General features: G+C 38.2%; 1 protein-coding gene across 6 annotated transcripts in view; it reads left to right on the top strand.

Moving 5' to 3' along the window:
• Nucleotides 1–17,014, top strand: part of NALCN (sodium leak channel, non-selective) — a 356,269-nt gene that overhangs the window by 114,506 nt on the left and 224,749 nt on the right. For all 6 annotated transcript variants that reach the window (XM_048854413.2, XM_048854388.2, XM_048854395.2 and 3 more), the window contains 3 exons: nucleotides 11,731–11,873; nucleotides 11,993–12,097; nucleotides 14,586–14,672. In XM_048854413.2, the coding sequence (XP_048710370.1) occupies nucleotides 11,731–11,873; nucleotides 11,993–12,097; nucleotides 14,586–14,672 (335 nt within the window). The remainder of the gene's footprint in view (nucleotides 1–11,730; nucleotides 11,874–11,992; nucleotides 12,098–14,585; nucleotides 14,673–17,014) is intronic.

Here is a 17,014-nt window from a genome sequence, read left to right as displayed (position 1 = left end):
ATGGCTTCACTTCCCAAGGTGCTGGCCAACAGGGTTGGCTGGTTGCCAAGGTGAAGTAAGTTGCATCATTTTCAGTGCTATCGAAAGCTCTTTCCCCTCCAAAAGCAAGTGGGAGCAAGGCTGTAATTGTGACTCTCTGAAGATTCTTCTGAAGCAGCAAAGCTAAAGCACCACCCCTCTCTCAAGTCTGGCCTCTGTGGATTAATCTATTCCTAACATAGATACATATTTTTACTAAATACAAGAGATTTAAATTATTTATATTTATTAACATTTATTTTTAAAGCTATTTTCCTAAGTCAGAGTCATGGGGTTTTTTGTTTGGTTTGGTTGAGTGAGTATCCCCTGTAAATCATGCGAATTTATTTGGTCATCCCATCAGGATTCTTTTGGGTTTTTTTTCTTAACAAGTTTCTTTACAAGTTTACCTTTTGAGGTTCCTATTTTTAACATTACAGTACATTAGGTTATATGTGGGAATTGTGAATTCTCCTTTATTAATTGAAGTTTTTCACTGTAGGAGACTCAAGCTGTGCAAACATCTGGAGCCATTAGCCATAATGTTTTAAAAAGAAGATTTTGAGCTATTTCATCAGCGCAGGATTGTACCATTAAAATTTTCTGTACATGCAGGCTTCAGTACTGACCTAACCCATCTAATTTTGCTTCACTTTCTGCTCCTCCAGTTCAAAAGCTGGTATTCAAACACTAGTACTAAAGCTGTATTTTCCGTTGTTTCCACTTTAGTTAATATGAGGATTTCTTTCCCCAGAACTTGACAATTTTAACTTCCTGTTCATTTTCTACATGCCCTACTCAAAGTAGTTCAAGAAATTATCAGGTTAATGCAGGCACATTTTTTCTTTTCTTGCACATTTCCATACTGATTATGTACCTTGTCTGTCTGGGATTTGATCAGCCCACTTCACTCATTCTGTCAAGGCAAACAGGGATTTCCACTTAAAGGTCTTGTTGACTGCACCTAAATCGCCAGGTTTATATTTGGCACAGAGCTCATCAGCACCAGCTGCTAAGCTATCAGTGCAAAACCCTTAAAAGAAACCTAAGCGTATGTATCTTCAATGAATAAAATAGTGCCGTGGTGCTAGTTTGCTTCCATTTTGAAAGCTGTTGGTGCTGAGGCTGAAATGGATTTTGATGCTAGAGCAAAAAAGGCTCTACTTTAGCGTCGTTCTTAGAAGCACTGAGATCGCTTTTTAGAAACTCTCTGTGTCCATCCTCAATACCCAGCCCCTCTAACAGAGTGGTTCTCAACCAGGGGTACGCGGAGGTCTTCCGGGGGCACATCAGCTCAGCTAGCTATTTGCCTAGTTTTACAACAGGCTACGTAAAAGGCACTAGCGAAGTCAGTGCAAATTAAAATTTCATACAGACAGTGACTTGTTTACACTGCTCTCTGTGCTATACACGGACATGTAAGTACCAATCTTTCTATTCCAATGGATTTATTTTATAATTATACAGTAAAAATGGGAAAGTCAGCAATTTTTCAGTAATAGTGTGGCTATGACATATTTGTATTTTTATGTCTGAGTTTATAATTTTTAAGTGAGGTGAAAGTTGGGGGTATGCAAGACAAAATAGACTCCTTTCCTCTCTACCTAGATCTAATCAAACACTACCTTCATTTTGGATACATCTGTGTGGCTATGACATATTTGTATTTTTATGTCTGAGTTTATAATTTTTAAGTGAGGTGAAAGTTGGGGGTATGCAAGACAAAATAGACTCCTTTCCTCTCTACCTAGATCTAATCAAACACTACCTTCATTTTGGATACATCTGTCTCTTCAATCTGGCAGACAATTTAATTAATAACTCTTTTGACCATAGCCTTTAAGTTGGAGGGCTTTCTTCCAGGGTGGAGAAATGCCCAGTATTGGGCTACCTTTGCTCCCATTAAAGTCACTGATAAAATCCCCATTAACATCATTGAGCCAGCACTGAGAGTTTTTGAACATCCCTCCCCTAGTCAGTAATAAAATCTTAGAACCATTCCTAATTGCAGCCTCATACAACTGAGCCGTTTTGAGTCTCTGGTATATCTGGATTCATCATACGCCTTTTGTCTTAAAAGATGACTTCTCACAATCAGAGGCTGACTCAGAAGCTGAGGAGTATCAGTTTCCTCTTGATCTGATTTATAGACTTTCTCCATTCCATCCTCCTTATGACTTCAGGTCATTTCTGGAGGAACGATGTAGACTTGATATTACCTTTGGAATAGATGGCACCCTCGGTACCCTGCAGCAGCTGGAATCTCCTGGAAAGTTTCCAGGAGTGCATACCATCCTGGGAGCTATGTGGCCAAAAGACATTTGTGCAGCATACTCACTTTTCACATTGAATCACCCATAACTTTACTATCCCCCTGCCCCTGACACTCTCCTTGCAGGCCCATATCAGCTATTAGAAAAGAGCAGTTACAGCGCTCCTAAGCAGGAATGGACAGCCATAGACTCAGCTTCTCTGTTTTCACCTCCTTTTACAACAAGAAAACCTGTTGTTCACAAGGATGTTAACCACACTTTCATAGCAGGTATTCAGGACAAATTATATGAGAGCCTGAGCTGAGCCTCAGAAGTTGGCATCTGAATTTCAGCTACTCTTCTCCCTATAATTTGCGGGTGTTCGAATATACAGCACATAGTACAGTGGGGCACAACCTGGCTGCTGCAGGATCTCTAGACATGGGCACCAGTTCTAATCAGCCTGTGAACCATTTATTTCCATCCAGAAAACAGTGCCCATGGAGCTATCAATATCAGAGGCCTCCCTTTGATAAAACTTACTGGGGGCAGATATGCTCTGTAGCTTGTAGTAGTCTGCTGCAGTTAGCAATGCCAAAAGGTTACTTAGGTATAATACGTGCAAAATGCTTCTTTCAAGCCACATGCCTTTAAAACAAAATGGAATATTTTCTTCTTCTGTCAAAAACTTTGAAGTAAAAGAATGTAAAATACAGTAAATATATAAGAAATTAAAGTAGCGGTGGTTTGAAACATGGAGCTGATACCCAAAAAAGGATTAAAATCATTCCAAGAAAGTTTAATGCTAACTGATAAAAAGAAGTTGTATCCAGGAAAAATCAGGATTCAGATTTGACAGCGATAGATTTGGAAAATTCCTTTTCTGGGTGTGCTGAAATATTGTCTGCACTGAATAAAGATCAAAAAAGATTTCTGCAAAAAGTAATAAGCTTCAGAACAAGACTTAAATAAAGCATTTTAGAACTTTGAATGTCCCTCCAAAAGTTATATCTGGCAACTGAGAGAGATTTTTGTGCCAAGGTTTTTGACTTTCCTCTGTGAAGAGGGTGCCAACTGTTAAGTCTATCTGTGGTATGCTTTCCAAGATTGTTTTGATAACCTGTGAATCAGTGGTCATGAGAAACATCATTCTTAAGGCAATCAAGAATAAAAGAAATCTGATGTTACAAGGATAAAGGGTTGGTTTTCTTTCTCAGCTGAACCTCTTATCTTCTGAAGGAGCAATAAAATTTGAGTGCCTATCTTATTGCCATGTAAGTCATTGTGAGTTTTGCCATTTGTTTCAATGGAAGAGTGGGTTCTTTTTGCTTTCTATATTCAGCTAGAATTTTTGAGTGCTCTAACCACAGGATTGAGAGGCAGAAAATCGTGTAGTTATAATCCCAGCTCAGACACTGTGTCCATGTGCAGAGTTAGGAAAGTCTTACAATCTGTGTCTGCTTCCCCATCGCTAAAATGGGGTTAATAATATTTACCTACCTCACAACCCTTCTCAGTGTTTTAATGTGTTAGTTAAACCTCTAAAAGTATTTATATTTATTGGTCCAACTTCTATCTTTCACATCACCCACAGAGGTAGATCGTTTTATTTTCTGCAATTTATCACAGATGTCAGACAATATGGAACTCATTAATATTTAAGCAGGACATTGAATGAGTCTGATTTTAGTTTTCTTGTTACATTCAGTCATAAGGATCCTTTTTCTCTTTTAGGGCAAGAAACTTTTATCTTGTCGGAGAGCCTAGACTTTAAAATATGTTAAACTCTATGTATTTGTTTTTATTATCCAAATATGTGGAGGCTGTCATTAATGTGGTTTCTTTTTATAATGTTTTGGTTGTCTGAAGCTTCTTTGAAGGCTTGACTGTGTTTTGTCTTAAAGAGATTCCTTTTGTCAGATTTTGTTGCTGTCTTATTTCAGAATATTGAAGATGCAGCAAGTCTTGTTATTTGTGATTTTCAAGTACAGTAGCTGTCACTCTTTTGGGGGGCGGTGAATGCCATTGGTCAGCCTTTAGCCCTCAAGGATTAAAGTCTGGACAGCTGTACTGTATTATTGTGGGTGTCTTCTATTTAGAATGTTTTGAATGGATTTTCAGAAGGGTTCAGTATTGGTATAACTCTGCTCCCATTGACCTTGTCATTTTGAAAATTGACACATCCAAACCCACTGGGCACTTATGAAAGTTTTGGCCTTAATGTGTGCCCACCAGTGTGATTTCCAGTTACCATGGAAAGCTGAGTACCTAAAGTCGGACAATCTCAGACCTAAAGGAAGAAGCTGATCTAATCATTAGGGCCAAATTACACCCTCAAATAGACATGTGCCACTCACAGTAACCTCAAGTGGAATTGTGTAGAACCAATGGCAGCATCAGCAACATCAGCATTTGTTGTCAAGGCACCTTTAGCAAGTTGCCTCTTCTTGACTATGGGAAGTTATTTACTCAAGGGCTGGAATTGCATCCTTGAAATCTCTCTAAGGGTTTTATACTGTTGCCATTCAAGATAGTTGCTGAGCACTTTCCACGTAAGATCAATAACGATAGCTAAGTCCCTAATGGATTTTATGGAGTCTTTGGCACTTTGATATAGTCCAAATAAAGCTCTGCTTGGGGGTAGGATTTTTCTTTTTGAGTTTTTAGAAAACATGTTTTTCCTTTTTTAAAAACATGTATTTATGAATTTGGGGTAGGTAAGCTGGTTGTGCTGTTTTTTGTTTTGCTTTTGTAGAATGTGTTTTGCTCTGAATGAAAATTAGGAATATCCAGGCACTGAAACGCTCCCTGTGAGGTAGAATAAAACTTGATTGCAATAAGACTGAAAGTCACTTACAGTAACTTTCCTTATTGCTTTCCTAGGCAGTGATTTCCTTTCTGTAGAAAGCTCTCCTAACCTTGGTTTGGCTAGAATCTGTTTGGATTGAGCTTCTCTGATTTGTTCAAAAGTTTACCAATAAATGGGTAAAGACATCCAGTTGCCTTGAAGGGCTTGATCTCCTCCCTACACTTTCACCCACCCCTTCATCTTTTTCTCCCACAGCTTTTTATTCTCCCATCCATTCTTCTGCTTACAAGAATGGTGATGCTGGTTTGCCAGATGGTAGTCCCAATAAAGAGCTTCCCATTTGGTCCAGTTTGGAGCTATACTTCCCATTTTAACTTTCCCTGTGAAGAAAACTTCAATTCAGTTGGTTTAGACATCGGTATGTTTTTAGGATATGACTGTTACTATGCTCTACATGGCCTCATCCTTCCATAGTCCTAGACATGGATTCCTTTCTTCCTTTTTAAATAGCAGAGAAATTTTTGATTAATTAAAGCAAATTAGCTGAGCCTATGATATCAATTAGTCTTGCTGTTTCCTAAGTTCTTTTATGAGGGATGAGACTGCTATAACCAAGACAGCCTTGCAGAATAATTTAATGCTGCAACTGAATGATTATGATTGACAGACAATGAAAGTCAACAGTGAATTACATATTTTTTTCCAAAGAATTTTTGCACATTCAGCTTTCTGTCTGGCAATGAATCCATCACTACACCTACTGATTTTCAGTTCCAGACATTCTCAGTATTTTAGTATATTGCCGATTAAAGATCCAAAATATATAATGTCCCTGGACTGAACATATATCACATTTGCTTGCCTAAGATAACAAGCTGCTGACTTCTGTTACTCATTTCGAACACAGGAGTTTATGTGGATTTCTGTGTGTTTGGTGTCTGTGCTGCCACTGTTAAAGGCATTTTACTTAAATAAAGTATTTTAATATTTATACAGTAAAAAGTCATTCTTTAACAAGGTAGTTGTTGCATTCTCTGAGGAATAAATTAACTTAAATTATAGTGCCTCACTTCTGCTTAATAGGGTTTATGTTACACTATTTTGTCATAACATTTACTATAACACTCATGTACTCTACTTGAAGACTGATACTGTAAATCAGAGACATTTCATTGGGAAGAGCCCATCTTCACAACATTTGTCATTTTAAAGCTGAGGCCTAGAGCTCCTCTCCTTGGTTTCTGGATCTAAGTAGTGAATATTTTAACAATTAGGATCCTTGATAAGGAAAATGTATCTATATGAAACTTTAGTTTTGCATGAGCCAGATTGTACCTGTCAGAAGATGCTATCCCACACTAGCAACATGGAGGCTGAGTTACTCTGGGAGCTTTCTACTTGCAGACCTTGATTGCTATGGCTTGCTCTGTGATACTTCCATCAGCAGGTATCAGTGTGGTAAATATGGGTACGTCTGTGCATCTTCTGACATCTGCACCTTGGTGCTAACTGGGGAACTCCAGTTATTTTTCCTCAGAGAGCGAATTTGTTTGCACCTGAGATAGTCTTCATCCTGACAAGATCTGAAATGCTTGCCCAGATGTAGAATAATTGAGGCAGACAAACTTCATATTGGTTCAACTGTTCTTTTTCATAAATGTTGTGTCTAAAGTAATTGTGGTGCTCCACAGGTGCAGATCTTTGCTTGGATCAGGAAACAACCAGAGAAGGGACATTTCTAATGTTACCACTGAAATAAGTTCCCATTTATGCTGAGTTTCAGATCTACCCTGCAGATCTGACAGAAGGATTTTTCCCTAAGGACTTAACATCTGAAAGTATCATGACAGCTGAAGTTGCTAGGTCTAGTGTGTAATGCTTAATTAAATCCAAAGCTCACCAAGTAACTGTACGATAGATTTGTTCAATAGGTGTACATGCTTTTTCTGCCCCAAAAGAACACCATAGCCTTTATGAAACAGGTATTAACATAAGGAGGTTGGGGAATTCTTTGAACTTGTAAGTTTTTCGAATATAAGATTCACCCATTTTGCTGTAGTAAAATATGAAACTTGCTGGCTTTTGTTAGATTTCTTTCAGGAAATAAACTGTTTGAAATACCAAAGGAACTAATAATATATAGTGTAAAAATCATTCTAAAGGCCTGTTGTCTCTGAGGTGGATGTGAAGCTATTATGGAATAATCTGAGAATACTAACATATAACAATTTTGCAAATACTGTACAGTATGTCAGTGTGGTAAAGTCACTGTATAGTTATATTGGGTTATTACACTTTCCTGTATTAATGTATTCGTCTAGCTTAATAAGAGGCTGTTGGAAAAACAAGCAGAGAAGCAAACTAGCTCTAGATAAGAAACCTCCTAACCAAAACTTTGGGGTGGGGGTGGGGAGCAGTTAGAGTTCTAGATTAGTAAGGAAAACTTGGGGGAGAATAACAGGACAGTGGCCTACTTCCAGGGTCCATCCCAAAGGTACATAGCTGTTTAGCCCCAGCTGGAAGACTAGAGATTAAAGGGACACTGGTTAAAAGAACTCCCTGGAGAGAGAGAGAGAGAGGAGTTGAGTGTTCCTGGTGAGAGAGTCTGACATGGATGACAGAGACAGGGAAAAAGCCTCAGGGGAAAATAGGAAAGCATATAGACTGTTTATTGTTTTAAGATCTGTTTTCTCAGAAATTCTTTGGTTCTAAATAAAATAATGCTTTGCTTTAAGAAGGTTGTCTGGTCACTGGTACCACTTGTCATTTGTCCTATAGGTGCTGAACCTAAGTCAGGCCCTCTGAGGTAATCACAGTAAGTACCAGAGGATTGCAGCCCAAGGCCAGGTTTAAGAGTGGGAGAATTGTGTGATTGCACCCCAAGAGAGGTGACAGTGCATGGCCTGATACCTGAGGGGGTGCGCTCAAAGAGACCAGGAGAAGTCAGAGGTGCGATTAGCCTGGTCACTGTGATAGTCTCTTGCTCTGGTTTTTGGACAGAGTAGAAGCCAATAAACTTGTGGAAAGCTGAAGGCAACAATGGAGGCCACTTATTGTTCTTGGGTAATATGCTCATTGAGAGCAGTAGCTATTTGTCACTAATATTATCCTTGAATGCTACAATTTAAGATTGTATTAAGTCTTTTTCTTAAATCCTTGTATTTTAAATTCCTTGCAATTCTATGCAAAAGTACCGGATAGTGGCATGTAAGGTGTGAACAATTTATCAGTTTAGCAATTCCTTGTTTTTCCTGAAATGCCAGTGGGCTTTTCAAATTTGCCACCCAAAAGGCCAACACAACGAGTGCACAACAAGTTATTAGCACTAGAGCCATGTGAATACAAAAAAAGGAAAGATTAATGAATATTTATGCAAATAAAACCTACTGATTCGCTTTGCTGGTATTCCCAGTACCTTTTATTTGTTTATTTGTGAACATTGAGGGTGAGGGAGGTTTTATTCGCAAGAATGTTCATTACAAGCAAAAGTGTCACAAAAGCTAATGTGAATAAATATCCATGAATATTCACACCAGAGTGCCCTTGTGGCCAGTGTGAAAAGCTTTTGCAGCTATTCACACAACACATTCCTTTATAATTCAAAATTATAATCTATAATTTACCAAATTATTTACTGCAAATCATCTAAGTAGCAATTTCCCTTCTATTTTTCATCATTAGCTCTGTAGCACAACGTGGAGAGATGGTCAGCGCTTACATTTGCAGCCCTTCCCTCCACCCTAGGATGCATAGTCCCTTGACAGGGTCCTTTCCAAAGCAATCTTAATACTTTATTTACCCTTTCATAGGTGACCAGATTTGCAAAATGAAAAACCCAGGAGATGCAGACACTGTATGTTTCAGGTCACTACATGTCCACAGGATTTGCAATGAGATGTAGTTTTCAGAATAGGACTCTATTGCCCCAAATGGAGAAAACAGCAGTGTTCTCCAGCACACTTCACCGAGTTAATTCTGTATTCTAGTACCTCTCTTGCCAATTCTTCCCTAACAGCAATACAGTAGTTGGGGTTTGGAAAGGGTGACAGGGCAGTCACCCTTCTCTTCTTTCCCTCAGCCTCCCATTAGCTAGCTGATTGGTGAGGGGGTTTTGAAGAGTAAAAGTTTGATTTGCTTGTTTCAGAGGCAAGGAAACATTGACTTATCCATTCATTCAGGGGGAGTTGATCTTCTTGTAGTTTCAACCACATCGAAAGATTTGCTCCCCAGAAACTCATCCAGTTTTGCCCTTACATTCTTGGGCAGTCCATATTTCCTTCTGGTTCCAACATAGCTCACTACAAGACATCGAAAGAATCTATGACCTACTCAGAATCTTTACAAGGACTTTACTACCAAAAGATAATAAAGAAATTAAAAATAGACTCTTCAGTGAGAATATCCCTGCTTTGTGGGAGTAGTCACCATCATGACTTTCCCAGTGTACAGGAATAAAAATGGTACATGGTTGATAACATTTCTAAGGTTGTGAGATTAAATTATTTCTGTATGGCTGTAACCTTTCCCAAAGCCTTTATAAGGTATATAGGGAGAGAATACAATAAGTAGTTCAATAAATGAGGATAAAGAAAACCAGTGTAGTGATGTCCACCCTGGAAATCAAAATCATCCTATGGTAAAATTGTTTGAGATTAGAATTAGACAGCATGCACAGTCCCTATTAGCTCACTCTCTGGTGTTATAGGTGTGCACAAGGTGCATGATTGCCACCTGGTGGCTACTACTAAATTAAAGAAATTAGTGATCAACAAACTGGAAAATGAGTGTTTTACAGGCAGCAATACACAGTTTGTTGTGTTTTTAATGGCAGCCAATGTATTTTCATTTGTCTGATTTTCCCCTAAAACTAATATATCTTGCGGTTTTTCACCACATAATGGAATGGAATTTTCTTCTAGTACAATAAAAGAGAATTTCTCACAACCCTGATCATTATAACTGGGTGATCTCTATGTCCAGACCCAGAAAATGCCAGCCTCCAAAATCAGATACATGCATAAAGAAAGTCTAATTTTTCAAGGACTGGCTGACATCCATTAGGCATTTGAATGCCACTGGCTAGGGGTTCTCAAACTTCATTGCACCGCGTCTCCTTTCTGACAATAAAAATAAGTACAGGACCGCAGGAGTGGGGACCTAAGCTTGAGACTGCTCGAGTCCCACCATCCCAGGTGGGTAGAGGATGGGGGGGTCAAAGCTGAAGCTCAAGGGCTTCAGACCCAGGCGGGGTGCCTGTAACCTGAGCCTTGTCACCCAGGGCTGAAGCCCTCGGGCGTTGGCTTTGGCCAGGGCGGTGGGGCTTGGGCTTGGCCCCGGCAAATCTAACACCAGCACTGGCGACCCCATTAAAACAGGGTCGCGACCCACTCTGTGTAAGTATAAGACAAAGGACAACAGCTGCATGCAATAAATAGACCAAGGAAGCCATAAGATAAAAATGATACAAAACTGGTCAGTATGAAAGGCAATGGCCATAGTTTTGTTTTCAGATAACCATCTTTATGATTGAGCCATTATCAGCAGGATAAATACAAACCAATATAATGAAATAAAATTTAAAAAGAATAACCCAAGGCCTTGATCCTGTAGTCCCTTCTCATGTGGAATGAAGGGTTGCAGGAAAGTGCCCCTTTATTGGAGCAATGTTTTATAATAACATAAACTGGGCATTTGGTACCAAATTCAGCAAGCTTCTTAAGCAGATACATAAATAGGACTCCTTTTTTCATTTTTAAAATTTCTTTCTTTCTTTCTTTTCTTTTTCTTCACCCATGAAATCGCCATTCCATTGAAATGGTATCAGAAAGGTTGCCAGTAGCTACATAAGAGAGTGAGTGCTCTCCTCTTTAGATTTTAACTTTTGGTTGTCGGATGACAAGCACAAGAGTCAGTTTGCAAAAATTGGCTCCAGACTTGAGGATGCTCTTGGCTCCTAAAGTTTGTAGTGCCTTAAAACTGGAAAAATATAACTTTTAGCAATACATTTTTAAATCAAATAGGTTTCCATACACATAGAAACTTACAACTTTCCATCCACCCCCTACTCTCCAAAGACGGAATAACTTTAATTTTAAAATGCTTTTGAAAAGTATTCCCTAAAAGCAATAAGACACTTAAATTAGTGTGGCTGTAACAGATATGTGCACTTTTGCAGTGTTCAAATGCATTTGGGTAAATACTTGAATATGATTACCTTTACCAGCTTAACCACATACCTTGCTGTATATTGTTGATTACCTAATTTATATTTGCTTTATTAATGCAAATAAATTCAAACTCATTTCTCCTGCTGGTCAACAATCCTGATAGTTTAATTCAACTTTTCTCACAGATAATACTGAGATTACTTACAGTGGGCTGAGTTCTGCCTTTGGAGTCATTTGTACATTTCCCATTAAAGTGATCCAGAGGGCTGTGTGTATGTATCCAAGAAGTGGATGTGGAACACTGTAATGTAAAAACAATTTAGATCCAATCATAAGAAGAAACAACATTCAAGTGTGCAGGAAGAGCTACTTCTTTTGGGGGACCTTTACCATTTACAAAAAGGAAATGGATGAAAGATGATTGCTTGCAGATCTTGAAAATGTTTATTTTTTTATTTAAAATATTTTCATTTTTCATCAACAGGCACCAGCATATTTACTGTGTATGAAGCTGCTTCTCAAGAAGGCTGGGTATTCCTTATGTATAGAGCAATTGACAGTTTTCCCCGATGGCGTTCATACTTCTATTTCATCACCTTAATTTTCTTTCTTGCCTGGCTCGTTAAGGTACTGAACAATTTGTTCTTTTAAACCTGCCTGGAATATAAATCATGTTTGACTGAATTTCTGCTCTTTTCCACCTGCTGAGCTTCCTGGTAAGCCTTTGCTTTTAATTTTTCTTGTAGAACGTGTTCATTGCTGTCATCATTGAAACATTTGCTGAAATAAGAGTGCAATTCCAGCAGATGTGGGGGTCCAGGAGCAGTACCACCTCAACAGCTACTACCCAGGTAGAGTGCTGATGTTCTAGCTCTGAATACTGAGATATTGTTTGGATACCTCTGTTTTTAATTTATTGCAAAGTAGTAAATCCCTGCTAGCTGTTGCCTAGTTTCAGTACATTCTATATGATAGAGTGTATCATTCAAATAGGGTATCTTAAAAATGTAATAGAAAAATATAATAGAACATAATCAAGCCATTGTTCGTGGGCACATCTTGTTATATACTGTACACACTGCCCATTTGTTCATCATAATTAGAGATCGAATAAGATTCCTTTTTATTTTTTGTTTCCATATAATATTTGGGTTTTGGAATATGGGCTCTTCCCGCCGCAGCTCTGTGGCTGGAGGAGCTTGTTCTCTCCGCCGCAGCCCAGAGCTGGAGGAGTTCTGTGCCTCTCACTGATTATTGGTGGGGGGTGCCCCTGCTTGCCCCCCCTTCTGCACGCTCTGTCCAGACTTAAAATGTCTGCTGCATCATCACAGAGGCTATTTTAAGTATCTAGCATGTGGGAATGGCCATGCTTCTTCAGAACAGTTGTCTACCTAGTGCAGTATCTTGTGTCTGGTTGTGTCCAGTACTAGCTGCCTGAGAGGAACATGGAAAAAACCCTACAGAAGGCAGATATGGGAAACTTCCCCGTAAGGAAAAATTCTTCCTATCCCCCGATATTTGGATGTTAGTTTGTGCCCTAAAGAATAAGAGTGTAAATCTCTTCCAAAATTATTTTGTTTAATATTTTCTATTATAACTCTGGAAATTTGTGTTATCCATATGAATGTCCAGTTCTTTAGTGAATCCTGCTCGTTTCTTGGGCTCCATGATATCTTGTAGCATTGAGTTCTGCAGTCTAAGTATAGCTTGTGTCAGAACATTTTTCTTTTTATCAGTTTAAAATTTGCTCCTTCACATTACTCCTAACAGGAAATACTTTTTCACACATTCCACACTTTGCCTATGAAACTCATTGGCATAAGGTTATTGTTGAGACCACGATCTTAGCTGAAACCTGGCCTAGGACAAGTGTAATTCTGCGTGAAGATGATTCCACCAAACATAGCACATCAGTGTACAAATCAGATCTGGGTTTACTACCTGTCACGTCCCTAGTTTTAATGCCGCAGCCTCTGTGAATTAACTAGGGTCTGTGACAGACAGATCTCTATGGGGAAACTCCAGAAGCAGCCACATTTGGGGAAAATAGAAACACTAAGGATAACGTCATCACACCAGAGGAATGTGATCACATTAGATATGAAAACCATCATATTACAGAATAAAAATAATTTGTGGACTGTAGACCGGTTAATGGCCATCTTGTTCCAAAAAGTGAGGTTACCTGAAACACTGACATAATGGGAATCTAGTTTAACAGACTATAAAAAAATGCTTCTACTGTTTCTGTATTGGTCAGAATTCTCTAAAGGAGCCTTTCCAATACAAAGTGACATATAAAAATGGACCATATTTCTTGTGTTGGGCATGAAGTGACCTTGACGAAATTTTCGTCTGTACTTTCGCTGTATGATTTACTTCATTTGCCCACTTGACAAATCAATTAACTTGTGCAGAAAATTAGTCTACTACTGATCAAAGAAAAGTTGGCTCTCAGGTGTTTATGGGCTGCTGAAGAAAGTGGTATAAAGGGAGTTCTCTCAGATGATGAGTAAAAAATTAGTGTAGCTCATTGTCTTCACAGGAACATATGCACATTTTCTGTTAATGGCTTTCAGGACACATTTCTTATGCCAATCAACCTACATCTTTTTATGACCTATTATTAAAAGCCATTTTATATGCATGTTCTGTTTTCTAAAGGCTGGGGTGAAATCCTGACCCACTGAAGTCAATGAGAGTTCAGTGAAGCCAGGATTTCACTCCACATTTTTAATTATACCCGTGTATTGTCAGAGTAACTGCATTGAACTGCTATGGACTTACTGTGGATGCAGTGTAAAAAAGATCAGATTCTGACCCTTGGTGTAAAGTACTTTTGTCAGTAAAAGGGCATGGTGTGATTTATTATTGTTCCCTTGGTGTAAATCTCAGGGAGTTCTGCAAAAGGCCACCATGAAACTTGCTTTTAACAAGAATGTAAGATGGCTGGGTTTCTTCTAAATATGCTGAATAGATGAGGAGCTTTGTTCTGAGAGAGTCTACAAAACAAATAGTGCTGAACAGATCCACTCTGAACTAGTTAGTATAATTAGTGCTAATATATTAGGACCAATTATTAGGTAGATGTAATGCGGTTTTTCATATTATCTGAATGAAATTCTGCATGCAAAAAGTTATTGTTCTGGCAGAATTGTTATTAAAATAGGAAAATGGTGAGATCTATCTTGCATATTCTGTAACAATAAGAACCATTTCCCTCTTTCTTTAAGAGCACAGAGATCAGAATGTGAGCAGATCCTAAATAATACATATCACAAGTTTCACTTGTATTTATCATTATGTAAAATGCTTCTGACAAGTATTTTCCTCTTCAAGATGTTTCATGAAGATGCTGCTGGAGGCTGGCAGCTAGTGGCTGTTGATATGAATAAACCCCAGGGTAGAGCTCCAGCATGTCTACAGGTACAGTACCTTTTTAAAATAAATCAATCGGTGTAAACAGTAGTGTGTGAATGTTGGCTTAGAGTGGCTGTTGGTAGAAATTACAGCTGCAATAATATTAATCATGAATTGCCTTACATTTATTGATAACTTACCAAGTCATACTGCATGTACTCATGAAACATAAGATCAGCAAAGAAAGTAGTATGGACTTCATCCCAAATTATAAGGCATTTTATAATGTTTGTCTAGAAAAGTACATTCTTTATAAAGGGACTGTCCGATGTTGTCATTTTAAAAAAAGGTTTTTAAAATATCATTTTATTACCTTAAATAATTTAAATAATCCTTCTTTACCTCCACATCCTTCCCTACAAATCAATCCCACCCACGGGTTAGGTGTATAATATGCCCAGTTATTGATCCCAAAATACAATAGTGTGCATTAAAAAGTGGGCCAAATAACATGCTCAACACAAAAATACTTCAGTCCCATTTTCAACTTAAAAATATGACTAATAGGGGGAGGCAGTAGACCTACATTCAAACTAATACAATGTTTTAAATGTTTAATTTTGATATTTTTAGTTTTACATAATGAATTAATGAAAATCCATCTTACTCAACCCTTACGTAAATCCAAAACTAGGATAAAGAATGTTTTATAAATCAAATTTTCCATTCACAAAACAATGTAGAGCACCACAAAGTTTTATTTATAACTTTCAGTCTTGCATGATAAGGAATGACACTTGTCAGTGAGCCTGCCTTACTTCAGAACACAACACCAAAAACACTACAGCAATCAGAATAATATGATCTGTGCCTTCCAGGCTATGGTTCTGATAATGTTCAGTTTAGCATGTGAGCTACAGTATGTGTACAAGTTGGCAGGACGTGAACTGATGCATGTCTCCTGGCAAATGCCTTTTACCATGAGTTCAGGAAAGTTGCACATTATTAAAGTTGAACAAGGTTGTCACACTATTGTGTGATATGTCTGTTACTCATGGCATATCTCTTAATTGTTCCAACAAAAGAATGTAAATTCTTGAGGTGTGGCAGTATCTAGCCTACCGAAGCATCATCTGCACTGTGTTCTTATAGATTCATAGATTCCAAATCCAGAAGGGACCATTGTAATAATCTAGACTGACCTCTTGTATAACTCAAGACATAGAACTTCCCCCAAATAATTCCAATGGAGAATCCACCATGACCCTTGGTAAATTGTTCCAGTGGTTAATTTCTCTCAGTGTTAAAAGTTCTAAACTTTTGTCCGGTCTGAATTTGTCTAGCTTCAGCTTCCAGCCATTGGATTGTTATAACTTTCTCTGATAGATTGAAGAGCTCGTTGTTAAATATTTGTTCCCTGTGTAGATAATAGACTGTAATCAAGTCACCCCTTAACATTCTCTTTGTTAAGCTAAATAGATTGAGCTCTCGGAGTGTCTCACTATAAGGCATGTTTTCTAATCTTTTAATCATTCTCATGGCTCTTCTCTGAACCCTTTCCAATTTATCAACATAATTTTTTAATTATGGGCATCAGAACTGGACACAGTATTCCAGCAGCAATCACAGCAATGCCAAATACAGAGGTAAAGTAACCTCTCTCCTCCTGCTCAAGATTCCCCTGCTTATACATCCCGTGATCCCATTAACTCTTCTGGCCACAGCATTACACTGAGAGCTCATGTTTAGCTGATTATCTACCACAACCCCCAAATCTGTTTTAGAGTGACTGCTTCCCAGGATAGAATGCTCCATAATGTAAGTATGCCCTATGTTCTTTGTCCATAGATGTATACATTTACATTTAGCCATCGTAAAATGAATATTGGTAGTTTGTGTCCAGTTTACCAAATCACTCTGAATCACACCTTTCCTCTTCATTATTTACCACTCCCCCAATTTTTGCATCATCCGCAAACTATGTCAGTGATGATTTCATGTTTTCTTACATGCCATTTATACAAATGTTAAATAGCTAAGGGCCAAGAACCAAACCCTGCAGGACCCCATTGGAAACACATGCTCTCGATGACAATTCCCCGTTTACAGTTACATTTGGAGAACTATCAGTTAGCCATGGAGACCTATCATTTCTCAAGTGCTAATCGCAAGTGGTGGTGAAAATGTTGCCAAACTGATGGTGAAAGCACCATTGAATGGAAGTTCAAGATAGCATCTGACTTGCTTGTTTCATCTTTGTCTAAATTACTGTGGTGTGGCATATTGTTTTTTTTCAAGAGTCATAAAAGCACATGGTACATTGTGTTCCATTAAGTTGAAACCTCATGCTTTAGCTGATACTGTGGCCTTTTCACTTTTGCAATTCAGATAGTAGTTTTCTTTTGACA

Source organism: Caretta caretta, chromosome 1, assembly GCF_965140235.1.
Source record: "Caretta caretta isolate rCarCar2 chromosome 1, rCarCar1.hap1, whole genome shotgun sequence".
In the NCBI taxonomy this organism is placed as follows: Eukaryota; Metazoa; Chordata; order Testudines; family Cheloniidae; genus Caretta; species Caretta caretta.
Note: the sequence above shows the minus strand (reverse complement) of the source record. Positions and strands in the feature narration are given on the sequence as shown.